The 26,434-nt window shown below is 40.5% G+C and overlaps 1 protein-coding gene across 5 annotated transcripts in view; it reads left to right on the top strand.

Annotated features, from left to right (window-relative positions):
• The window catches only part of VAV3 (vav guanine nucleotide exchange factor 3), a 215,160-nt gene that overhangs the window by 118,068 nt on the left and 70,658 nt on the right, over positions 1-26,434 (top strand). For all 5 annotated transcript variants that reach the window (XR_014527913.1, XM_083511039.1, XM_083511038.1 and 2 more), the window contains exons 5-15: positions 518-626; positions 1,894-1,986; positions 3,486-3,554; positions 5,683-5,786; positions 7,476-7,575; positions 8,370-8,465; positions 12,805-12,873; positions 14,267-14,353; positions 15,071-15,156; positions 16,188-16,320; positions 16,785-16,894. Coding sequence is in view for 4 of the 5 variants with exons in the window: in XM_083511039.1 (XP_083367165.1) it covers positions 518-626; positions 1,894-1,986; positions 3,486-3,554; positions 5,683-5,786; positions 7,476-7,575; positions 8,370-8,465; positions 12,805-12,873; positions 14,267-14,353; positions 15,071-15,156; positions 16,188-16,320; positions 16,785-16,894 (1,056 nt within the window). In the remaining variant the exon portion in view is untranslated. The remainder of the gene's footprint in view (positions 1-517; positions 627-1,893; positions 1,987-3,485; positions 3,555-5,682; positions 5,787-7,475; positions 7,576-8,369; positions 8,466-12,804; positions 12,874-14,266; positions 14,354-15,070; positions 15,157-16,187; positions 16,321-16,784; positions 16,895-26,434) is intronic.

The following is a 26,434-nucleotide window of genomic DNA, read 5'->3' as shown; positions in this document are numbered from 1 at the left end:
TCGTTTACTCATGTCCAACTCTTCGTGACCCCGTGGACCAGAGCACGCCAGGCAATCCTGTCTTCCACTGCCTCCCTCAGTTTGGTCAAACTCATGTTCATAGCTTCGAGAACACTGTCCAACCATCTCATCCTCTGTCGTCCCCTTCTCCTTGTGCCCTCAATCTTTCTCAACATCAGGGTTTTATCCAGGGAGTCTTCTCTTCTCATGAGGTGGCCAAAGTATTGGAGCCTCAGCTTCACGATCTGTCCTTCCAGTGAGCACTCAGGGCTGATTCCCTTAAGAATGGATATGTTTGATCTTCTTGCAGTCCATGAGACTCTCAAGAGTCTCCTCCAGCACCATAATTCCTCCAGCACCATAATTCAAAACCAGAAATATTAGAACATTTCAAAAGGGTTAAGACTTGTTCTACATCCCATTGTGCCTATAATTTTAAAAGGCCCAAATGTTCTTCAAATTCTATTGTTAACGTTCTTAATTATGTTGTCTTTTCTCCTCCCGCTTTGTGTTCTAGTGAAAGTGGTGTAGATGAAGATGAAGACCTTTATGATTGTGTTTATGGGGACGACGAAGGTGGCGAAGTCTATGAAGACCTGATGAAAGCTGAAGCAGCACACCAGCCAGTAGGGTTCAACTCTTTGTTTATTTATTAATTTTTCTATACCACCCTTCATCTGAGGATTCACAGAGCGGTTTATAATATAGAAACTCAAAAATACATAGCACAGTAACAAACAAAAACAATAACCCCCATCACCACTTAAAAGGCTGTAGATTGTTTAATTAGCCAGGGAGAAGAGGAATGTTTTGCCTGCTGCCTAGAGTTATGTAATGAAGGTGCAAGGCAAGCCTCTCTAGGGAGAGCATTCCACCAGTGGTGAGTCACTGCAGAAAAGGCCCATTCTTGTGTTGCCACCCTCCAGACTTCTCGTGGAGGAGGCACATGAAGAAGGGCCTCAGATGATGATCGCAGTGTCTGGTTGCTTTATTGTTTGATAAAACAGAGGGGTAAATCAAAGCAGATCAATATGAATAAATATTTGACATTCTTATTTTGAATATTCTTTCTGCTAAGACTACACTGTTGTCTTCTTGTAGTTTTGGGATCTTGTGGGAAATATATATGGCAAGAGGACCCCAGCTCTGTGGGCTGCCCCATTTGTCTAGCTGCACCTACTGTGGCATATTTCTATTCTCTGCCTACTGCAGTCTTCCACATGTTGGTGCTCTTTGGTGTTTTGGACCCCAACTCTCATCAGTGTATGAGACTTTGAAGCTATCTCTTCTGATCTTTTATTTAAAAAAAAATGAAAATGGGGATTAAAAACAAAAAAAAAAATGGAAGAGCTAGCTTCAAATTCTCATACATGTAAGAGTAAGAATGTCAAGAAATTCAAAGTTTGTAATGTCTGGAGACACGTTGAAGCCCCAAGCCCTTTCATGCAGAGGCTTGGTGGAAGAAAGAAGTCCAGAAATTGGGAAATTATTTGTTGCAAGAGTTTTTTTGAGTCTGCTACTTCCACCAGCCATTGGCTACAATGGCTGGGGCTGATGGGGAGTTCTAGTCCAAGGCATGAGGTTGGGGGAGGCTGGCCAACAACCCATGTAAAATAATAGAATTGTAGAGTTGGAAAGGGACCACAAGGAATGTGTAGTTCAACCCCCTACAATGCAGGAACCTTTGGGGGCTCAAACCCACAACCCTGAAATTCTACTAACTGAGCTAGCTCAGCACATATGTCCTTCAGCCCAAATAATAAATCTGAAAACATTTTGTTGCCAACTGATCATAAACTCTGACAGCTGTCAAAACAATATGGTGTAATCTTTGAAAGTGTCCTGAAATCAACATGTTTCACGTCTACAAATAACTTCTTGTTGGCTTGGCAGAAATGTCCTGAAAATGACATAAGAAGCTGTTGCCTTTCTGAAATAAAACAAACCGAAGAGAAATACACAGAAACATTGGAATCCATTGAAAAGGTAAAGTGACCTGGCAAAACAATCAGGAGCACCATTCCAGCTGGGGAGTGCAGAGAAAGGGTGTGGCTGGTGGGGCAGTCTGGGTGGACCACCATTACTCTCCCAGCTTCCCAACACAGTGGGCTGCTGGCACATACTGAGAGAGAGAGAAAGAGAGAGAGGTGAGGGGTGCGGTGCCGGGAGCTTGGCCCGGTGCAGCATGCAATCAACCAAGGCAACTATTTGTAAACAAATAATAAACTTCCATAAAAATGGCAAAAGTAATTTCTTCCCCCAATAGTTTTTATCTTAAACAATCGCAAACACTGTAAATAAAGAGGTCACTTGTGATCAGTGGTTAGCCCTTTCATCTTGTGGAATGAAATGTGCCTCCAAATTTATTTATTTATTTTTAAAATGATATTTATTAGAAATTTAAAAATTACAAAAATGGAGAAAAGAAAACAGCAAAAAATTCAACACGACATACATTACAATACATAAAAAAGAAAAAAAGAATATAAAAACATAAAAACCAATACAACAATACAAAAATAAAAACACACATCCAATATTCCATTTCTTTATCTTTCATTTGCTTGTTTCATTGACCTCCTCACACCTCCCTTTTTGTATTCTAGTTTAGTTAATTATTTCAGCAAATTCTTTCCATCTTTCTCAATTTTTGTTTATCTTAACGATCTAACATATTAATTCACTCAGCAACTCCTGCTATCTTTCACTATGTTCTGTCATTCAATTTACCTTAATCTATTTTAACCTTATCTTACCATAAAATACCTTAAAGCTTAAAACTTAATACTTATTTATACATAACTCCTTATATCATTTCTACTAAAGCCAAATAGTTTCATTCCAACATTTTCCTAATACTCACTAATTTTACGCTAATTCTCTAAATAATTTTTTTTAAAAAAAAACTTTCTTCCAATCTTCATCCAACGTCTCTTCTTCCTGGTCTCGGGTTATGTCAGTCCTTACTGTCCATTCCATCTAGTCCATCAACCTGGTGCTCTTGTGTCCGAGGCTCTTAAGTCTCTTCCATGTCCCTTCTGCAGATCTTCTTCTTTCTCATTGAGGAATAGGTCTCAGGGAGACTCCAACCTAAACATATCTCCATCTCCCCTCAGCAGATCAGCCTATTCCCCACAGTCAGAACTGTAGTCCAGAAAGTATTTAAATGCATGTTTCAAAGACCCTCCAAAATTAAAAGCCCCCACAACTCCAGACCCCCCCTGGCCCTGTGCCTCCAAATTTAATTAAGGGGGGGAAAGTTTTCCTTGGCTACCAGAAGTTTGGGCAGCACTGGTTTATACCCATTATCACGTAGGGTATGCAAAGCTAATAAAGGCAGCCACAAGACATATACATCTAAAATACAGAGTGTGGGGGTCATTGTTACCCTTGCCCTCTCTGAATAGGAATCACATATTCAGAAATGTCCTTTGTTAGTGGGTGGCAAAATATGTTAATGCAGTATGTGTTCATTTCTCTTACAGTTTTTTATGGTTCCCCTGAAAAGGTTTCTGACCACTTCAGAGTTTGAGACAGTATTCATCAACATTCCCGTATGTAATGCCTTGGGATGTTTTGTTTGTTGTCCTCAGTTATGTGGAAGTCTACAAGATACTATTTGAGAAGACTGTTAGGGTAGAGATAGATGTGATATACAAAGAGGCTTCCTTCTGGTTTCATGGTTTAATAGGTAGATGGGTTTAGGTAACAACATACAGAAAGGTGGGCACCACCTTGAGTCCCCAGATGTGGATAGATACAACATCCGTGATCCACTGCCAGTTTAGCTCAATGGTCAAGGATCCACTGCCAGTTTAGCTCAATGTTGGGAGCTGTAGTCCAGTCACACCTGGAGACCCAAAGTTGAACACTGATCTAGGCAACTATAAATGCATGACATGAGGAGCCGGTGTACTTGGGGTACTGTAAACTCAACTGCTTGGTGTGTGAAGTGTGTGTAAAGATAATTCAGAGCAGCTCTGTGATCATCACCTGCCTCATTCATTCATTTTATTTGTATGCCACTTTTCCATGCCAAAAAAAAAAATCACGCTCAAAGTGGCTTACAACAAAGAAAACAAGACATTTCAAAACCTAGCAGTGCAAAAAGAATGTCCTAATAACATAGGAGCCATTAGCAACATCTAGCATCCAATAACCAAAAAAATCAAGGGGGCTTTACAGTTTCACCTTAGTCCTAGAAATACCCTCTCCATGATGTTTCTCACAGCAGCGGGCAGAGGGCAGGGTAGCTGATGTTCCTCATGATGTTTGGTAGTCCACAGCTATGAAGAGAGATCTGGTCCTGCATAGTGCACCTGTTTTGTCTGTCCAAGGACACGGGTGGTGCTGTGGTGTAAACCATTGTGCCTCTTGGGCTGGGCTTGCTGGTCGGCGGGTCAAATCCCCGTGATAGGGTGAGCTCCCGTTGCTCTGTCCCAGCTCCTGTCAACCTAGCAGTTTGAAAGCATGCCAATGCGAGTAGATAAATAGGTACCGCTACGGCGGGAAGGTAAACGGCGTTTCCATGCACTCTGGCTTCTGTGATGGTGTTCTATTGCACCAGAAGCAATTTAGTCATGCTGGCCACATGACCCAGAAAGCTGTCTGTGGACAAATGCCGGCTCCCTCAGCCTGAAAGCAAGATGAGCGCCGCAACCCCATGGTTGCCTTTGACTGGACTTAACTGTCCAGGGGTCCTTTACCTCTTTTGCATCCCTAATATGTCTCTGGCCACAAGAGCACTTGACTGTAAATTCTTGAAAGATGAGGGGTTATTTTAGATGGCTCTTATTTCAGCCTTGCAGAGCTTTGCGAATATATACCTGTAAATTTATGAGAACACTTGGAAATGTGGAAAATCTACAAACTCTGTAAATAGAAATGTTTATTGCTTTTCCACTCTGCTTGTCTCAGCACCTTCTGTTTCTTGAGCAAGACATTAAGATTTCAGTTAGCTTGTCAGTATGATGCTATTCAGCTGTCCAGTGTAATGTGCCAAATGATTTTTTTGTTGAAGTAGTGGGATGTGAATCTTTAATTCTTTTATCTCTAAAACCTGGAGCAGGTATAATGCTAACCAGTGACTAGACTGGGCTAGGTGATTGCTTGGCTTCCCTTCCCCTTTTCATGTGCAAATACATCACATCCTTTGCACCTGGATCTTTCATTAAAATCTGTTTTAAGAAACCGGCTTTAGTTAGGGAAATGAAGCTTAGATTTTTCCTGGGTTCATTTTAACTGTAATAAAATTTAGTCTCATTCAACAATGGACTTAAATGGAGGGTGCTTGGGGATGGGGATGGATGGGGAAGAGTTTTTGTAGCCTGCAGTCTTAAACCCAGGTCTGCACCAGGCCCAACATGTTTACTTGCCTTAAAATGTTATAATTTTACCACAGAACAAATTCTATGTCTCCAACATATTGGGGAAGGTGTTTTACATTTCTTAAACATTTGCAGTTTTAAGTTTAATGAGTAGATATATAACTATGTATATTCAATATATCTTTATTGTGCCATCTTTTTCATTCAAAAGATATAATTCAATTATAAGGTGTCTAGGATGAATCAATCTATGAATTATTTTATTGTATAATTTTACTGTATACGTGAAAACAGTGGCTTTACGTGGCAGTATCAAACATAACTGTAGAAGTTTTATAGGATGTTTTTGTTGTAGGATTTGGTGAAAATCCACAGAAGTTTAACACAGGATATTCATGAATCCATCGTAAACAAAAGTGACCAGAACCTGTATCAAATTTTTATAAGCTACAAGGAAAGGTAATTACTGAGTTTTTAAAATGCACAATGTCTATAACTTTAACATAAGCTATTCATATTCCTTTATGCATTAGAAATCTACTCTTGTTTTGTGTAGTGTGCTTTTAGAGAAACTGTATTTAATTTTTTATTATAACCAGAGATAGTATGTGTAACATTAGCATATAGCTTTAAATGTGCTGAATGCTAAACCAAATTTCAGAGAGCATTATTCTTTAGTATATACTGTGTCAGTCTCCCTGTTCTCTGTTCATATGTTGTTACAGTGCTGTTTTCTTTTCACAACTCTTAGCCTTATTTTGCATAAAATAATGTCATGTTATCTCAAAGTGCAATACACATATTGGTGAATAGTCTACATGCTGCTCAGATGTTATCTATTTTGACATTCTGACCTCATCATCCTCTTCTCTTGATCTTAAATAACCAAGAACCTATGACTGATGCAAAACACAGTTATTCATTCCATGACTTTATCAGGGCTCTGTGTGCCTTAGCATCCCCTCTTTCACATTAACTTTCAGTAGCTTCACATCCTACCATCTTCCAGGAACCAGGGAGGGAATAGATGGCTAGGGAGAGCAGCAAGCCTGTTCACTTCCTTCCTGTGAATGCTAATCGGGAAGAGTATCCTGACTCTCAAGAATTTTCTATGCTGTGTTCTCTTGATCTTTTACTGATCTACATATTCAGATACCTTTGAAGCATAGAATTATTAGGTTTGCACCATTTCATAAAGCAAGCGGGATTAAATGCATGTTTTGAATGCTGCTCCGTGTTTTTTTTTTTTTTTTTTTATTAACACAGCTTCATGCACAAAGCACGTTAGCATTTTGGGGCAAAGGCTTGGATAGACATGTGAGCTTTCCATAGATGGGGAGTTTTTGATTCACCCATGACATGCACTTTCTGTTTGTATTCTGAAGTGGGTCAGCCCCAGGTAGGTTGTGTTTGTAGGGCTTTGTTTTCATTTATATTCCCTTACAACAGGATTCAGAGCAATGGTAAGACTGAGAACTGAACATCACAAGTACTTGAAACATTATTATTGTGGTGGCAAGAAGCCATTTTTAAATGCAGAAAATGTTAATGGAAAAGAATAGCTTATTGCACAAGGGAGTTTTGAAATTATTGTGCTTTCCTTTCCATAGCTTATGAAAATCTGTCAAAGTAAGTCTGTCTGATCTTTGTGACTGTTGCCACTTGGTTCTTTGAGCCAACATGTTATTATCTTGACTTAAATGCTCATATAACGTAAACAGGTAAATGGGTATGCTTGCCCTGCTGTTGCTATAATCTGGTGCTAATCCTACACTGCAGAGTATTATTCATCAAATCCTTTGAAGTCTGCCCATTAACATAACAAATACTAATAAGACTTGTTCTGTTCCAAAAGGTTTTTGCAGCTGTATTTTTAAGTTAATAAAATGTAGGCATTAAACCACAGCACATACTTTGAAGTGGGTGTTACACTTTTGAACACCTGTAGAGACTGACACACACGTTCCTAAGAGGCCAATCTGTATGCAATGATGGCAGTCTATGGTAGAACAAGAATGATGGGATGCAGCTGGAAAACAGCAGCCCCTTCCAGGGTTGGGGTGTAAGAAGACAAAGCCTTGTGTGGAAATTGAAGTTGGTGGAGTTGATAAAAAGATTAATTGCTTGTTCTCTTTCCTCTTGATCTAGATTAGTAATTTATGGGCAGTACTGCAGTCAAGTAGAAACAGCCATATCCTGTTTGGATAACATTTCCAAGACCAAAGAAGATGTTAAATTGAAACTGGAGGTATCACTGAAACTGCTCTTCTTAAAAACAAACTGTGCCTTGATCTCGAATCGTAGCATGGAGAGTATGGATTGTATTCACCTACGTTCTACCCACAGTGACCCACTGAAGTCAATGCACATAATTTAGTCCATTAATTTCAGTGACTCACAACCCTATATTTCAATCTGTGTCTTATGAGTTCATTTCTACAAAATTGGAATTAGGCCTGTGGTAGGATCCTGAGGTGGTAGAGTGAATTGCCCGTGGAGGGTGCCATGTTTGATTTTTTTCCCATAGGAGGAAAAAAAATCCCACATTTCAGGTAGCAATGTTGTAACCTATCCCACTTCTTGCTGTCATGCATTTTTATATGGGGGAAGTTGTTATACAAGTGAGTATGAAAAAGCAACCCATCACCTCTTGTCTGAAGAGACAAATTCATGGAGGATAAGGTTATTAATGCCTACTAGCCACCATGGCTATGTTCTGTCTCCACTGTTGGAGGCAGTGTGCTTCTGAATGCCAGTTCCCAGGAATCACAAGTGAGAGAGTGCTGTTGCACTCAGGTCCTGCCTTTGGAATTCCATAAACAACCGGCTGCTGTGAGAATAAGTTACTGGACCAGATGGGCCCATTCGCTTGATCCTGCAGACCTTATGTTCTTATGTGATACAGTCCATTCTGTAACCTCAGAACTCGTACCTGTTGCCACCAGTCTGGATAACTGGTCTGCCTGCTTCAGAAAATTAAAGACGTTACTTTGCTGTATTGATTATACCAAGTCATATCGAACCCTTTGCTTCTTTAAATAGGAATGTTCCAAAAGAGCCAATAATGGGAAGTTTACTTTGCGGGATCTTCTTGTGGTTCCAATGCAGCGAGTTCTGAAATACCATCTTCTGCTTCAGGTACTTCATCTTTAGATTATATGAACTTCACACTGTTTTTATCAGTTCTCAACCATTAGCTCAGGTTGTCGCCTTCTAACCCAAGTAGCACAGCTGTTATGGAACTTTTCCAGTTCGAATTGTGGTCATGTTAGTGCCACAGATTGTGTTTTCCATTCAAAGCACAAAGTGGTAGGTCAGAAGTCCTACACCTAGTGCCATTCAGAATACCCTGCCAAATTTCCTCTGCTTTCTTTTGTTGGTTTTTTTGTTTCCTTTCCAGTGGCTGTATGCTCACCCTCTTTGGTGTGGAGTACTTGCCTCTGTTGTTGTTGTATATTCCCTTGATATGCAACATAGTTGTCTCTCAGGATCAGTGCTAGTTCTCTCCCCACTTCCAGTCTCCTTAGCTTATTCAGTTTTTTTCTCATTGCAACAAGAAAATAATAATAATAATAATAATAATAATAATAATAATAATAATAATAATTTGTATCCCGCCCTCCCCGGCCAAAACCAGGCTCAGAGCTGTTAACAACAGGTAAAAATAGCACAGTGTATATACAATTGCACAACCAATTAATAATAATAATAATAATAATAATAATAATAATTTTTATTTGTTTTCCGCCTGGTGGAACAGCTCTGTCTTGCACGCCCTGCGGAAAGATGTCAAGTCCTGCAGAGCCCTAGTCTACAGTGGTATACCGCAAGACGAACGCCTCGTAAGACGGAAAACCCGCTAGACGAAAGGGTTTTCCGTTTTGGTGGCGCTTCGCAAAACGAATTTCCCTATGGGCTTCCTTCGCAAGATGAAAGCCCATAGGGAAATCTCCGGGACAGCGGGGAAGCGCGTCTTCCCCGCTGTCCTCAGACCTCCTCCGAAGGCTGGCGGCGGGAGGAGGGCTCTCCGCTCCACCGACAGCCTTCGGAAGGCTGCTCCGAAGCCTGGCGGTGGGGCGGAGAGACCTCCTCCCGCAGCCAGCCTTCGGAAGGCTCCTCCGAAAGCTGGCGGTGGGGCGGAGAGACCTTCTCCCCGCGCCAGCCTTCGGATGGCTGTCCTGAAGACTTGCGGTGGGAGGAGGGTTTTCCTTCCCACCGCCAACATTCAGAATGCCACCGCCAACATTCAGAATCCTCCCACCGCAAGCCCCGGGAACAGAGGAGAAGCGCTGCGCCCCTTTCCCCTCTGTTCCCATACCTGTCCTGAAGGCTTGCGGTGGGGAGAAAAGCCCTTCTCCGCACCGCCAGCCTGGCAAGCGGTTTCCATAGGAACGCATTAATTGATTTTCAATGCATTCCTATGGGAAACCGTGCTTCGCAAGACGAAAAACTCGCAAGAAGAAAAAACTTGCGGAACGAATTAATTTCGTCTTGCGAGGCACCACTGTATTGTGACAGAGTGTTCCACCAGATCAGAGCCACAGCCGAAAAAGCCCTGGCTCTGGTTGAGGCCAGCCTAACCTCTCTGTGGCCCGGGACCTCCAAGATGTTTTTGCTTGAAGCCCATAAGATCCTCCGTGGGACATACCAGGAGAAATAAATTCTAGAATCAATTCACAATCAAATTAATGACAACCATTGGGTTAGAGTTATATGAAGATTACAGAAGGAGAGAGGGGGTCAGACTGTGCCTTGGCCAAAGGCCTGGTGGAATGGCTCCGTCTTGCAGGCCCTGCGGAAAGATGTCAAGTCTTTCTCTAAAAGAAAATAACACCAGTCACAGAAAAAAATCAAAATAAAATAAGCAGCAGGTAATGACGCCACTACAACGTATCCAAACAGTAGCGTAAATATTTAAAGCCTGGGAAAATGAAAATCGCCTCACCTGCTACACATTGTATCATTTAGTACAGGGCAACCTCCCCCCCCCCCCCGCATGGCTTCATTACTTTGCAGATAATCTCTGTTTCTGTTTTAATATGATCACAACCACTGACTGTTTCTCTCTCTTTTTTATGCTTGTGAGAGAAAGAGATGCAATAGTGGTGGTGGTGGTGGTCTTAAGAGAGAGATTGCATGTGCAGGTGTGATCTTAACCTCCCCCCCCCCCCGCCTCATCACCTGTTTGCCAAGGGCTGCAGCTTGTTGCACTGAGCTAGTCAGTGTTCTCACATTGTGAGTTTTCCCACCCATGAGCCATGTCACTGGCGTTCATTGGCAAGAACAGCACGATGGCCCTGACTCATGCAGAGAGTTGTATTAATGATGCACCTGTCAAGGGGTGGGCAACTTGCCCTAGGGATTTCAAGCCGTATGATAATTGCAGTAAAATACTGAGAATAAACCACAGAAGAGTGCCATTATTTAGAAAGATTCCCTAAGCCTGTTGGACAATAATTTAAGACTGATTTCGCAGTAACTTGAGTCAAAATACAACAAAACAATAGTAAAATAATCTGGTGCATTCAGATAGTGCTACCAAGCTGATGCTAGGTGATGCTTTTCATGCGTGCCTCTGCTTTTTGAAGTTGAAGCTGGACAAGGCTCAAGCACTTTCTAGCCTATTTTCTTGCTGTACTGAATTATAATAAAGCAATAGTTATTTTGAATGCTTCCCATTATAACCCACGGAGCTTGTGGCTTCTGTGCAGTTAGTCCTATAATGAGGCTAGAGAGTCCTATAAATATCATTTGATAGCTGTGCTGGGAGACTCATTAGTTCAGTTGCAAGGAAATATATTACTCAATTAGACTGTCAGCTTTGCTGATGCTTATAAAATGTCATTTTAAAAAGAACTTCTACCTGTGCAAGAAGCAATTTCCCCCCCTTCCCTTTGCAGTGTTCTTTTCCATTGTGTATATCACGCTTCCTGAAATGCATCTGAGTGAACTGAGTTTCCAGCATGGTTTAACAGTTAATCCTTCCTCCTAGGGAACTCTGGGAATTGTAGTTCTTATGAGAGCATTGGAAGCCTTCTAACAACTCTCAGCACACTTTAAAAAACTACAATCCCTAGGATCCTTTGTGGAAGCCATGACTGCTTAAGGTGCTATCATACTCCTTTAAATGTATATTGCAGAAGGGTCCTCCATTGTCTGAAACCAATGATACAAGTTAGTCACTGATTGCAATGGGGGCTCAGTTCAGTAAACTGGTCTAATTCCCCTTCCAAACATTTACTTCCCCCCCTAATTCTTGTTATAGTACTATCCAGTGCTACTTGAAGTATTTGTAGCCATTTGCATTAAGGCTGAAACCTAGATAGGAAATTTTAGGCAGAAAGGCCCACCTAAATTTCTGCCCTTTTCCTTGATGCTCGAGAATGAAAGGATTCTTGAAAGGAATCTGCTTTCCATGAAATCTCTGAATACGTAGTCCAGTAATGGAGAAAGGGAACTGAACATGTAAAAAAGGCTTGGCTATTGAGGATGAGTCAGGGAATAATTTGCCTTGTGAGATTTTAGGAGTTACATACAAATTTTGAAGTGTTTATAAATAAGTATGGGGAAGTGTAGATCAGTTACACAAAGCACACAGGGTATAGGAGGAGGGGGATATCAGTACAATCCTCTGTATGTCTACTCATGGTGCTTCCAGACTTTTGCCTTTTTTGGGTGGGATTCAGTCACATACTGGTGAATTCACATTGCCGCAATTAAAGCTGATTTGGAGCTCTTGGGCAGCAAAACAGCCTTTCCCCCAAAACAGCCTTTCTCCTTTGGCAACAAGGAAATGTACTGGAAAGTGTGGAATAGCACTTGCTTGTTACAGGATCATCTAGCCTCTCCACAGACAAATAAGAATGAATGCTCATTCAATAGTCATATAATCTCCTTGCAAATAAATCAGGATGAGTGCTTAGTAAATAGGCCATCTGGAAGCCCCCTCAGCAGTGAAACCCATTTATTTCGTATTCTATGGTAAGTCTGCCTGATTGCAGCCTAAATAAATGTGTAAGAAAACAAACCATGAATAGATAAAATTAGCTTGGAATTGTGATGAATTTCCATGAAATTCAACCTATATTCTGAAATGAAAATTAATCCCATGGACTTTTGCAATTTTGCCCTCTGAAACTCTGAGGGTAAAACGTGAAAATTTAATCTCAAAGTTACTGAGAAGGCTGTTTTTCAGATCCTTAGATTTGGTACTGTTATGTGGAGGGCAACATTCCAGATATAGGCTTTAATAGTGAAAACCGTGTCTTCATGTCTTGAATAAAAGCATGTGAGATATAGCATATACATAAAATACCTGATATTCTGGGCTTCTACAGATAATGATGGGATCAGCCCATCATTTTCTTCCTAAGGCAAAATGCTTCTGTTTTTAAATACTGATAAGTTCAGCATTTTTTAAAATGCCTTAAATGGCCGATAGCTATCACAAGAAATATCTGTGTATTATTCTATACAGGAGTTGGTAAAACATACTAGTGACCAAACTGAGAAGAACAATCTGAAACAGGCACTGGATGCAATGAAGGTAAGTGTGACTAACAGATTGGATATGTAAACTCTCTCTGGCGTAAAATTGTAAGAGTCTTTTCTGGAAAGAAATTAAATATATATCTACCTGCAACGTCCTGTTTCTGCATTACTGCACACCAGTTCATATGTTCACTAATACCCAAAAGCAGGTGTAGAGTTTTCCCAATTCAGAGCCAAGCTCATCAGAACAAATTAATATTGATGTTCGAAAGGAAAAGGCTCTATAGCTTTGTTGTGTGTTAAATGCATGTTAACTTCAGTCCGCTTGATTGCACATTGTTTCTCCTATTTAAAGCACAAAATATAATGCAAACCTATATAAGAAACTGACTTACACACTGAGCTAGACCATGAGTTCTAGCTCAGTATAGTCTACACTAACCGGGAACACCTCTCCAGAGTCTCCGGCACCAAGTCTCTCTCAGCCCTCCTTGCAGATGCTGGGGATTGAATCTCATATCTTCTAGATAGGAAGCAGATGCTCTGTCGTTGAGCTATGACCCCACCTAAATCATCTACGTGTATGGCATGCATAATTGGTTTGACTACACATCTCTAGTTTTATTCCTAGCTTTATATTATTATCTGTTGAGTCAGTTCATGGAGGGAGATCAGTCTTGCAGCCATTCTAACTGTGTTGCTGCAGGAAGATTTTGTGAAAAAAAGCTTTCATGTTCAGTTTTCGAAGTATTGCATGTACCTTTGTACTATATCACTGTATATTTGAAACTACATTATTTCTGTACTTATACGTTGTATCCAAACTTACCATTACTTTAAAACTATCGTACTTACACGTTGTGTTTAAATTTACTACTAGCTTCAAACTGTTATTCTTAGCAGAATACACACGTTTTTCATTTCAACTCTTGAGTAGGAATTATTCCTTATATTGAAACTTTTGGCCAGAGTTCTTGATATATCCTTTTCAGTGCAGTTTTCGAAGTGAGCATATGAGCTATTGCTATATCATTCAATTGTTTCTGGAGCTCTTAGTTCTGAGCGCTATTTGGTTTTTTTGACTATCTTAAGCATACTGTATGTACACTGTGGTAGAAAGAGGTTTACACTTAAAGGTTTGCTATGTTCTCTCTGCCTCACAAAGGAAGTGTGAGCAGGCTATTCATCTCCCACTCATCCCTCACTACAGAAAAATTGGTCAAAGAAGCTTGATTGACCTGACACATGGTACTGTCTACATGATATGCAGGGTGGGTGATGTGTCCCACAATTTATATTTATGTACAGTTTGTACCTGCTAATGTTTTAATACATAACTGCTTCTACTGTAGCTTGGGAAGTGTCTCTTAGTAGTTAATTTATCTAATTAAGTGTAACAATTTAGCCCATGGCTGTTGCACCTCAGATATCTCTCTTCTGTGTTTTAGGACTTGGCTCAGTATGTAAATGAAGTGAAGCGAGATAATGAAACCCTCCGTGAAATTAAACAATTTCAGTCATCAATTGAGAATTTGGTATGTCTCTGTCTCGTGTTACCCTTCAAACTTTGTATGTTGTTTATTGTTCCTTTTCGGGGTGATCTTGCTGCTGCTTCATTCTTAAAAGTAGGAGCTTGGACAAAGGCAAAGTCTGAGCTTGAGCACACAGAGAGCTGAGAGTGAAAATCCTGGCAGGGCTGGAATTGGAGTCAGAGTGGAGTTCTGGGGCCAACTGAGAGAGGCAGGATGAATGGCAGGCCCAGAGGCAGAGACAAGATGTTGCAAGTGGGGCTGGAACATAGATGTAGTAATCAGGTAAATAAGGAAGTTGGGAGAGGGGGATGGCGTGCAGGCTGTCAGGAGGAAGAGGAACATGGAAGCTGAGGGACGTAAATAACCTAGATCAGCAACAGAGAGACATAAAGGCAAGGCAGGAGTCTGATGGTTGACCTGAAAGTATATAGGTTAATCAGGTCAGAAGGGACCAAGTGAGCTTCTTGCATGTTTGCAGGGTGATGGAGATTATGGTGGTGGAAAACTTTGGTGAAACTGGAAAAGGCAATGTTACTTTCTTATTTCTGCCACTCTGCAATCTTAAGTGACTCTAAAAAGAATCTTTGGAGTAGCTTGGGGGACAATTGTTTTTTTAAAAAAATATATAGCTTGGATAAGTTCATAGCACCAAGGTGGTTCTTGAAGAAAAGATGCTGCCAGTGAACTCTTAAGTAATTTAGGCTATTCTTACATTTTCAGAACCAGTCACTTTTACTGTATGGACGACCACAGGGTGATGGTGAAATAAGAATAACAACTCTGGACAAAAGGGCAAGGCAGGATAGGTGAGCAGAGTATGAGGCTCTCTTTTTTAAAACAAAAGAAAACAAGGTGTGTCATTTACACTAGATAAATGCTCTTGAAATATGGCAGAGGAACTGTTGTGTATGTTAAATTGTTGTGCAGCAATAGGTTTAATTTACCTCCATATTTTGAATAAAGCTCAACTATATTAGGACTGTCCTGATTTTTGAAGGTTTTGTTTTTCAAGCAAAAGGTGCCATTAGTTTGCAGGCAGAGGCAGTGCTCCTTAGGCAAAAAATGTTCTAGCTGCATAACTGCCTTCTCTTAGCAAGTCGCTTCTCAAGGCAGGGATAGTTATATTGCACATATTACTGAGGGTTGCCTTCTTTAAAGTAGTTGCTGTACTTGTTCTACCCCATCCATGTGTACCTTGAAAGACTGATGAAATGTAAACTCTCTTAGTGTGGTGAGATCATGCTTTATTAATAGGGTCCCCACACTTTTCGACTGAACCTTAAATTTATCCTCTGTGAATTTTGATCTGTAATATTCTTTCAATATTCAGATATTTGACTTAGATATTGGATAGCAATATTTAAGATCAGTATATTTAGCAACATTAGAAGGTTTATGCCATTTGATTTCCTGCAGAACCTGATAGCTGACATATGACCATGGGATTTAATGCATGACAATGGCATGTAATAGTTGTCATGCATTGATATGTGACATTTATCAATGTGCTGTACATATAACACACCTATATTATTTATTTTATTTATTTATTTACGGCTATTAGCCCATAAAATATGTACAAACATAAAAACACAGAGGCATAAGGACCGATATATTCGACACCAAAGGGTGAACATCACGGTGCTAGGGTGGGTCAATGAGCAGAGCCAAATAACAGCTTGGGGCCCAGAGAGCTCCAAGGGACGGATCACAGAAAAAGAAACTGAAGACGAGGTCCGACATGCACTCTAATGTGTGACAATTGCTGTTGGAATTCAGGTAATATTGGAAAAGACAGCTTATGACATCTGATTATATTTTATTTTCTGGTTCACAGGCATATATTCTTATTTGACTTGGCTGTAATTGTATGCAAACGGCGAGGTGATAATTATGAAATGAAGGAAATAATTGATCTTCAGGAATACAAAATAGCCAATAACCCCACCACAGACAAAGAGAACAAAAAGGTAAAAAGTATAGGATTTTTCTTCATCCGTAAGATGTTCTGCTGAAATTTGTAGAGCTTTGCAGTATTTAAGAGGTTTAAAACATTCCCTTCCATGTTTATTTATCCACAAACCCCCATCAGAAATAAATGTCTTGTTTACTTTTTATAAGGACCTTTTTATGTGGGTGGAGGCCCCCCCCCTCAAAAACATAACGCCTGGAAACTTGAATGCTATTACCTTATTCTGCATAGTGTGTCTAATGGCTCTAAAATGTGTATGACGACTGAGTAGACACATATAAATTGTGTTGTATGAAGCTTTGGAAACACACTAAAGCTTTATGTAAATGCTAGCTATTACTGTTATATATTAATCATTGTAGTTGGACTGGAAATAGGCAGTGTTTAGCCTTCAGAAGTTCTGAAGCAGCTGCACATGAATTCTTCATAGATAACCTTTGAATTGCCTTGTGCTTTAAACAGTGGTCTTACGGCTTCTACCTCATCCACATACAAGGCCAAAATGGACTAGAATTCTACTGCAAAACGAAAGATTTGAAAAAAAAGTGGCTGGAGCAGTTTGAAATGGCACTGTGAGTATTGCACATGTAATTAATTTCATAATGCACCAATGATTTGACAGTGTTTATGACCATGCAGTCATTTCAAATATACTTGCCTCGAAAGCCTCCATGCTGCCAAAAGCGAAATTCTTCCAAGGAAAGGAAGAGGGAGCTCTAAGCTATATTTTGGTAGCCCGCTTTCCTCTAAAGCTTGTGCCTTAGTGCTCCAGTATCTAGGGAACATATTAATGGATTTAGCAATAAATATTTAACATAATTGTGGCTGATTTTGCTATCATTGCCTTGGTAAACTAAAATGTATTACTAAGGGAGATGGGGATGCTGGCATTTTTCCTAGTGGCTTCTAACTAATTTATTATGTGGTATTTGGATCAGGTTTCTTGGTTTTATTAAATTTATCTTCAAGGATTTGATTCTCTGCTTTTTAACACAACAACAACAACAACAGTTTATGTATTACAGAATCCTTTCAAATAAATATAAAAAGTGTGTGCTGCATATTGGAACTATACCTGTTTTGTATCTTATGTTCGCCAACAGCCTCTCCCCCACTCCGCCCCCCCCATCAATTATTATGTCATTTCTTTGTTTTCTGATTTACTTCATGAAGTACCAAATAAAGCTCTAACAATAAATAAATAAAACCCTTAACAATAAATAAATAAGTTAACATGTGTTGAGAGGCGCTGCTTTGTAGCTTAGGAACAAGGGATTTCCATCACCGTGTTTTTTCCAAGGATTTCCATTTGACGTCAGTACAGAAGATTTACACCTCCTGGTTCAATTGCCATTAAATCATAATTATCAGTAAACCTGGATTTCATGTGATGTGCAGTATGCTGATGTTCGCTACTCAAAAGCTTCTGCTTTTCTCCTCTCTCTGCTCCTGTTGTTGGCACACAAGGGAGGAAACAAACCACATAATGGCTTTGTGATAGGCCAAGTACCAACCATGGCTTCCATTTCTGGTTTGTTTGGAAGGAAACTGTTATGTACTGAAGTTCTCACCCTGGGCCAGCAGGGGGATACTATAGATGGTTTTCACTCAGGTCCACATATGCAAATAATGGATTGAAAGTGACATTCAGTGATTGGATAGTTACAGAAAGTGGTTACTGTTGCGTTCTAGTGGAGCTCTATATAAGCAGGCTGGCTGAACCCTTCAGTTCAGTTCTATTCTGGCCTGTGAATAAACAAGAGCTCTTTGAAGAATTGCTGTGTTGTCTGATATGTTCACCCACAACTTAACAGAAACATACTTCCCATACAGACTAGCCCTGTGCCCTCAGAGCAACATCAGAGACACTGCTCTGTGTCCTTCCACTATTTAAGGTGCAACAGGTGAGCGCAGGAATAAGGGCCTTTTCAGTCATGGTGTGTATACTACAGAGCATCCAGTTATGTCTGGCTTGATACTTATTTATTACATTTTTATCCATCCATTCCTCCAACAATGTCAAGGTAGCATGCACTTCATCCTCTTCACAGCCCTGTGAGGTTGGTAAGGCTAAGACAGAATGAATGATCTAAGCTTCACAACTGAGTGGAGATTCCAACCTGGTTCTCCCCAGCTCTAGTCTGAAACCCACACTGTTGCACCATGTACTTGACAAGCAGTGAAGATGTGGGGTTATTTCAGCCTGCATTTGGGTTGTATGATAAAGGATTTGGGACCCAGGGGCTTAGTTTGGGTTTCATATGTTGTTGCAGTTTGTTTTTTTAAAATTCACTGCCTTGTTACATGATTGTTAGGCAGTTTAGTTTGTGAGGTAGTTTTAGTATTTGTACCCCCGTATTACCGTATTTTTCGCTCTATAAGACGCACATTTTCCCCTCCAAAAATTAAGGGGAAATGTGTGTGCGTCTTATGGAGCGAATGCTGGCTCCTTGGCTTCAGCGATAGCAACACGAAGCCTCTGAAGTGCAGTGGGAACACTCCCACCGTGCTCCGGAGGCTTTGTGTTGCTTTCGCTGAAGCCTGGAGAGCGAGAGGGGTCGGTGCGCGCCGACCCCTTTCACTCTCCAGGCTTCAAAGATAGCCGCCTGAAGCCTCCGGAGCACAGCGGGAGCTCCCGCTGTGCTCCGGAGGCTTCGGTTTCCTTTCGCTGGAGGGAATGTGCCCCTTCAGCTAAGGCGCAGCACCCCTTCAGCTAAGCGGGAGGAGAAATGGAAGGGGCTCCGTTTCTCCTGACCCTCTGCTGAAGGGGCGCTGAGCAAAAAGGGGAAGATTTTTTTCTTCTTCCCCTCTAAAACATGGTGTGTCCTATGGTTGGGTGCGTACTATAGAGCGAAAAATATGGTATATAGATGGGCAGCCGAGAAAGAGTAGCACCAAGTCAATTCACGCCAGGGACTCCTCGTACGTAGCTCAACCTTTAAGTTATTATTTGACACCAACTTTGCTTCTGATGATGACAATATAAGGAAGTGTTGCTTCTGCTTGGGTAATAGTTTCTTTTTCCAAAAGCTAGCACTTTATCATGTGTTCCAAAACGGAGATAGCAAGAACTTGATTATTTCCACCAGGAGCTTTAATACATCATGCAGCTCAAATGACCCAGCAAGCACATTGCATACATTTTAAGTGAACCAACAATTGACGCTGTGAGTGATTTACTTAGCTTCTGCTGCTGTTTTGATGAAGACATTAGTGCTTTTAATGCCTTCCAGTTGTCTGCTTTCCTGCACGTATGCTGTCAGCTATTAAAACCTCACAGGCTTGTAAAAGTGTTGGGCGTCAGCCAACAAGCAGCACTACTCATAACCCTCCTTTAGTAAAGGTGATTTGTTGTTGTTGATTATCATAACTGAATAGAACCAAGGGATTTGGAGGCTCACTATAGCTTAATGCGCTTGACTTCTCTGTGGGTTCCATTTTGGCTTACTCTGGATTGAAAATTAGATTAGCGGTTTTCCAGCCAATGCATTCCTCTTGGGGGCCCTGTCCACACCAAACCTGGCTGAACACTCTTCTTTAAGACTGACAGCCTGCAGTCTAAAGAGCACAGGTCCAAAACAATCTACAGTGTTGCTTTCTAGGCTGCATTGGTACTTTTCATCTTTGTATATCAAAACACGTAATGCCTATCTTTCAAAATTTGGCAACCACTAATGTTCAGTATGCTCAAGTGAGGGATATCGCACATACATTCCCATGCAACTAAAGCTCTTCCACATCCCCTTATGGATTTGTTAAAAGATCTGTTATTTCACGTTCCCTTCTCCTCCGAACACTTAGGAAGCAAAAAGAACTTACATCACATTTGAGAGGCTGGCTCCAAATGAGGGATATTTGGGATACACACTATTATTCTGCTTTGTTTGTTTCTGATTCAAAACTTTAAAAAAAGAGCATTCAGGCTCTCTGGGGGGAAAAAACACATAAATTTCTTCAGATGCTGTAATATATGTGGGGACAGAAAGCACGAACCACTTGCTGTTTCTTGTTTGTGTTTCTATGTTTAAGGATAATTTTTTTAATTATCTGTGTTCTTAAAAAAAAAAAGCAACTCAAACTACCCTAACTCCAAAAGAACATGGTCATCTCCCCAAGCCAATCTGAGGCACAGAAAAATGACCATACCTACATCTCCAAAATGCCTTGACACCAACCTCCACACCCAAAACACCCTTCTCTTTCCCTTCCTTGGCAAGGGATGGTGACTGGAGTAGAGGCAGGGGGCATGTGGAGAATGGAGAAAGGCTTGTCCCTTGCTTCCCTTCCTCATTCACACACTAGCATGCCGATGAGTGGTGAACTGGGGTGCAAAAGTGTGGAGAACTATCGGACATGCAGGTCTCCTGAGAGCTGTTGACATTGACTTATTTTCTTTCCTAAATTACACTGCTGACTTAGAGCAGTGGGTTTAGTTATTCTGTTGTCATTCAGAGGGCTGTGTTCCTATTTCAGGGTTTGCCTGATCGCAATCCTTCCCCTGAACCTTCAGTCAGTGGATCAAGGACAAAGACCTATAACTGAAAAGATTGTAGAATTGTGGGGCTGTGGCCATCTTGAGGCATTTCCAGCCTGTCTTGAATTCTGGTGCCTCAGGTGCCACCTATGAGTGCCTATAATGAAAGCTGGCCTACAAGTTGTACCAGACCTGAATTTTCCTGAAACTGAGCAGTGGCATGAAAACCGTTACAGACAAGCAGGAAGATGTTTTCTGTGGGGTTTTAAATCTGTAATTATGCGATTTTAAATCACAGCAGGTGTGTTTGTGTGAGCTGTCCTTTCCCTGAGATAACTCTACTCACTTCAGGCTTTGATACTGAAAGTAAATTCAATTGGGTGAAAATAAATCAGAGAGAAGCATTCTGTAGGAGTGCTCAGCACAACCTGCTCATATGTCCCTCTACGCAGGGGTAACATTCAAAAGACCCAAACAAAGAAGAATTCACGATGTAAAAGGCTGGCAGACACTGTGACATTAAATAATGTTTGGGGGGAAATGATAACTTTGTAATACAGATGAGCGTTGGGAGCTGGACAAATTCATAATAATTATGAACTTCATCAACATCAGGGTTTTTTCCTTTAAAAAATTGTTTTAATCATCGCTGAGAGGATCAGGAAGCAGTATAGGTTAGTATGCAAGTCAAGGATGTAAAATATTGATTTACTGGCAGTATATTTTCTGCACTGTGTTATTCCCACACACGGACCACACATGCATGCACTCTTGCTCTGCTGTGCAGTGAACAGATGGTTTCACTGAGCTGTTCACAATTACATCCGGATAGCTTTGCTTGAGAGGCTGTGGATGCTTGACTTGGGACTTATCAGAGTGTAAACTCAGCATGTAGTTTACCTCAGAAGCTTTCTATTTCAATCCACTGTGCAGCATCTTAAGCTCTCACTTAGGTTAAATTTCACCTGTCATGATGATGACGACTAGCTCATTCATTTCTTTAGGGTCTTCCGGCTCTTCCTCACAGCCCTCCTTAATCCTCTCTGAAAATTTTTTCATCAGCAGAATTTTCCGCTTCATTATTCAAGCTCTCTTCCAGGCCATTAAAAACCAAACATTTTTCTGTTTTCACATGGTGATGTCTCCTTCCAAGATACGCAGAAGAAAATACTGTAGCAATACCTTACCCAACATTGCTATCAGATGCATTATATCTCTCCTTCTGCATGCCTTGGCAGCCTGTTCCTATGACTACAACCATGGACTTTAAAGGGGGTTGCCCTTGAAGACTGTCAACTGCAGATGGCTCAAAATAGAGCAGCACAGCTTTAATGTAATGGCTAGCCATGTAAAATGTATTTCACCAAATACTATGTTGTGCTGATTTGGATTCATGCCAAGCATTATAACATTAGCCCATTTTCATAGTGGCTGGGAACAGGATCAGTGTAAACTAAAGATGAACATTAGGGCTGGGCAATATATTGATATATCAGTCCATATTGTGATATCAGTTTCATAGTTTTTGACCTGGCAATATATTGCTAATCATGATGTGTGTGTGTGCGTGCTATCCTTATTTCAGACATTGTGATATATTGGTATGTCGTGATGCTTAGCAGTTGAAATATCATGGTGCTGAAAACCAGATATTGCCCAACCCTAATGAGCAAAGCATGTATTGCATGTACACACCTGTGCTTATGCATACAATTCTAAAATCTTGAAAAACCTCTATTAAAGGGGAGAAATTGTGACATTCAGTGACAGTCAATTTTTGTGTGCATTTAAGCTTCATGCTCCTTAAGGACATTTAAAGATGAAATGCTTCAGGTGCATCATGGTGTTTGGTGCTCTATGTTTTTATTATTGGAATAAAAACAGGATGTAGATTTTAAAATAAGCCTTGACATTTTCAGAGCCTTCCAGTGTAATTGGTACACTATTCCTATAAAAGCTTCAATATCCAGTTCAGTTTGATGGATATGAATCTAAGAAGGGAGTAGAATTTCCTTTAAAAAAAAGTATGCTAGATTGACAGAACAGCAGAAGGAGGGGTGCTTACTGTGCCTTCATTTCTTATGCTCCTTGCTCTACTTTTTTAATATACCAATCAGGTTCAAGTTAAACCAACCCTTTTCTTTAAAAAATACATATGCATAGCAACTTCTTCTGAGGGAATATTTGATCTCTGACATATTGAACACTGACGTCTTGAATTAAAGCTGTTAGTGTTAATATCAATGCACGTAAAAAGCCTGAGATATATGCTGAATTCTCAGAACAGCATGGGAAAGCACTTCATGTTTAACACTATGATAGATTTACATTTATGCTTGCTTTTATCCTGGTGAAATTCAGTCGTCCTTGTTACTTTTTTCCCAAGATATGTTCTGTCACTTTTTGTGAAAGTGATTTCTAAAAGAAGTGGCGGGGAGGGAAAATCATCTTTAATTGTAGATAACAGCCTCCCCTCCCTGAGGTGCTGTATTGTGTGAGTTTTAGGTACTGATATAGGAATGTAATAAGGAAAAGGAGACACGTGAGAGTGAAAATAAGGCCTCCTTTTCTCTCAGGATCGCTAGGGGTAATTTGAAGGTTCACCGTGTTGTAATGGGCAAAAGAAAAAGAAGTAGCAGCATTTCTTTGCTGTTATTAATACTTAGAATTTATTGGTCAGATATTGTTGTGATGATGGACTGTCATAGGCCCCTGGTTCCATCAGGACCTTGCATGATTTGCACCCCCAGATTTAAGAGGAGGAAAGAACCGACAGGGAGCTGGAAGGTGGGCACTCACTGATGGAGTAGAGATCCTCAGCTTGTGACTCTAGATCCCAGGAGAGCAGGAAACTGCCTCGGTCCTGTATACCTGAAGGAGCGTCTCCACTCCCATTGTTCTGCCCGGACACTGAGATCCAGCGCCAAGGGTCTTCCCTCATTGCGAGAAGTGAGGTTACAGGGAACCAGACAGAGGGCCTTCTCGGTAGTGGCCCCCGCCCTGTGGAACGCCCTCCCATCAGGTGTCAAGGAAATAAGCAGCTATCTTATTTTTAAAAGACATCTGAAGGCAGCCCTGTTTAGGGAAGTTTTTAATATTTAATGCTGTATTGTTTTTAACACTCAATTGGGAGCCACCCAGAGTGGCTGGGGAAACTCAGCCAGATAGGCAGGGTATGTATGTATGTATGTATGTATGTATAAATAAATAAATAAATAATATATTTATTATGCACCTGTGGGTGAATCAGCAGCTTGTAGGTTGTAGGTGGAGTTTGAGTGGGAAAATAAATAAATATGAAAAGGTTAAGGATTTTCTCCCTACTGTTTTCTCCTTAAACTTTCAGCTTATTGACTGCGTTTGATTAGGTACTGCGTGTCTAGTTAGACCATGAAGCAAAATGCTAAAATAAGGCTTCTCTATTTAAAGCCCAAATGGAGCTGGGTATCCCTCCTTCTTGATGGCACAGTTTAGTCCTTCAGATTTCCGAACATGTGCAGGTAAAGGTAAACTAGGGCTTTTATTGATCAGCATTTTAGTTCAGCATAGGACCAAATCTTGAGTTATGTCGTGCTCTATAGGCATAGCATAGCACGTGGTTGTTCTTCTACAGCTGAATTTAACTGCGAAGCTGGGCAAAGTGCAGGATAACATGCAAACCCCTAATGTGGGGTTAAAAAGCAGTTATTCAACAACCTGTCAGGAAAAAGTTGGATGCAGTTTGATAAGGTCTTTATCCAGCAGTGGATTGGTATGAATGAAAAATGGTGCCTTCATATCTCTCGGTTATTACAGTCCATAGATTGTTACATGAATAAATCATTGTGAACCTGAATTGTTCTTCCATAGGAAGAAAGAGGCTAAAGCATGGTCATTAGCTTGATTGAAACAATGCACTACATACCCAGAAAGCTGGCAAGATTAAATCCTTTAATCTCTAAAAGGGCAGCCACCCTATGATCAAATAAGCAAATTTTCTTGCAAAGTCTTAGAAGTAAATTGCATTCTCTTGATCAAAAGCACAGTTTACTTGTGATACAGTTAATTTAATTAGGCAACATGCCTTTCTGCTAGAAATCCTTTGATGTGACAAATCTGGGATGTATGAGTATTAACATATGGAGACTTGATTGATTGATTAATTCAGTAAATGCTGTTCTTCAAAGATTATTTCTGAGCTACACCTAGGAAGTCCCAAACATAACAAAGAGAATTTCTCCAGAAGAGAAACATTTTGTGGAAATGTTGAGAGATGTTGTGGAAATATCCCTTCTTGCATCGTATGCCTTCCGTTGGTTTATCAATATTACCCATAGACAAATACTTACGTTCTTCTATATGTGTGTATTGTTTTAGTTTCCAATTATTATAATAACAAATGACAAATTGAAATATTATCCAGTCTCCTGTGGTTTTGTTGGTGCATGGTGGGTGGCATCTGCAGAAATGGGCTGGAATGTAAATTTTGCCTTTGTCTGGGAATGCATAAGTAGCACTCAGTTTCCATTGTGTTTAAGAACTTCCAGTGTACGTTTCTGCTGTTCGAGTACATTGCCCCTATAAATGAGGGTTGCTTCTGTGAAGGTTTAATTAGCAAAAAAGAGACCTAGAGAATAGGTAAATTAGCGGGTTCAAGGGGTCTCTCTTCCTATTTTCTGTACGACATTGCCTGCCCAGCAATCTTTTCTCTTTGACCACACCTGTCAGCTTTATATAGTTCGTTCTGTTTCTTGGTTTGGCGGTGTTCTTGCCCATCCTGAGTTTGATGTTGCTGAGTTTCAGAAATGAACTCTCCCTCATAAGAAATAACTAGTAACTGGTCACCCACTTATCCAGGGTTGAGCCCCATTGAATTCAGTGGAACCTAGAGACTGGATAATATTTTAATTTGCCATTTGTTGTTATAATAATTGGAAACTAGCACAGTGCACCCATATAGAACAACATTAAGTATTTGTCTGTGAATTCAGTGGAACCTATTTCTTAGTAGATGTATATAAATTGAATTGTTTTAAATTCTGAACAAAACCCCTTTGCATTTTGGCTAGGCTTATAAATAAACTGTGGCTTTTTCTGAGCAAACTCCCCCCTCCCTTTTCTCTCCTGTTCCCTAGAAGTTGGGGACTTCTCCCCTTTCAGCTTTCTAGCCCTGAGCAATATCCTTGCTAGGTCCTCGTGTCCTTTGGCATATGAGTACAAGCCTATTCGATCACTTCATTATGTAGAACTTGAATTTCCCAAGTGCCACACAGTGTTCGTTCCTCATTTACAAGGAGTCATTTAGTGTTGCAATATCTGTGCTCTGGAATTCCCTATCTATTGACAGCACTGAAAACCTTTTATATTTCTGTGAGCCTGTCCAGTCAGATGATTTAGTTCTGTTTGTTTTAAATGTTTCATTTGTTTTTAACTATGGTTTTGTGGATTTTCAAATTGGATTTTCGAATATTTTTTAAGCCTGATTTATATTGTTTAACAAGCATAAAATAAACAAAGACAGGCAATCTTATTTTTAAAAGGGAGGATTTAAACATCCCACTCAATGAGGTCACCGAGCCAAAGGCATGGCAAAAAAGAAACGTTTTTCCTGGTGCCTAAAGCTATGTAATAGTGGCACCAGGCAAGCCTACCGGGGGGA

The sequence above is a fragment of the Podarcis liolepis genome (assembly GCF_965112155.1).
Source record: "Podarcis liolepis genome assembly, chromosome: 6".
NCBI lineage: Eukaryota > Metazoa > Chordata > Lepidosauria > Squamata > Lacertidae > Podarcis > Podarcis liolepis.
This window is presented reverse-complemented; position numbering and strand designations above follow the sequence as displayed.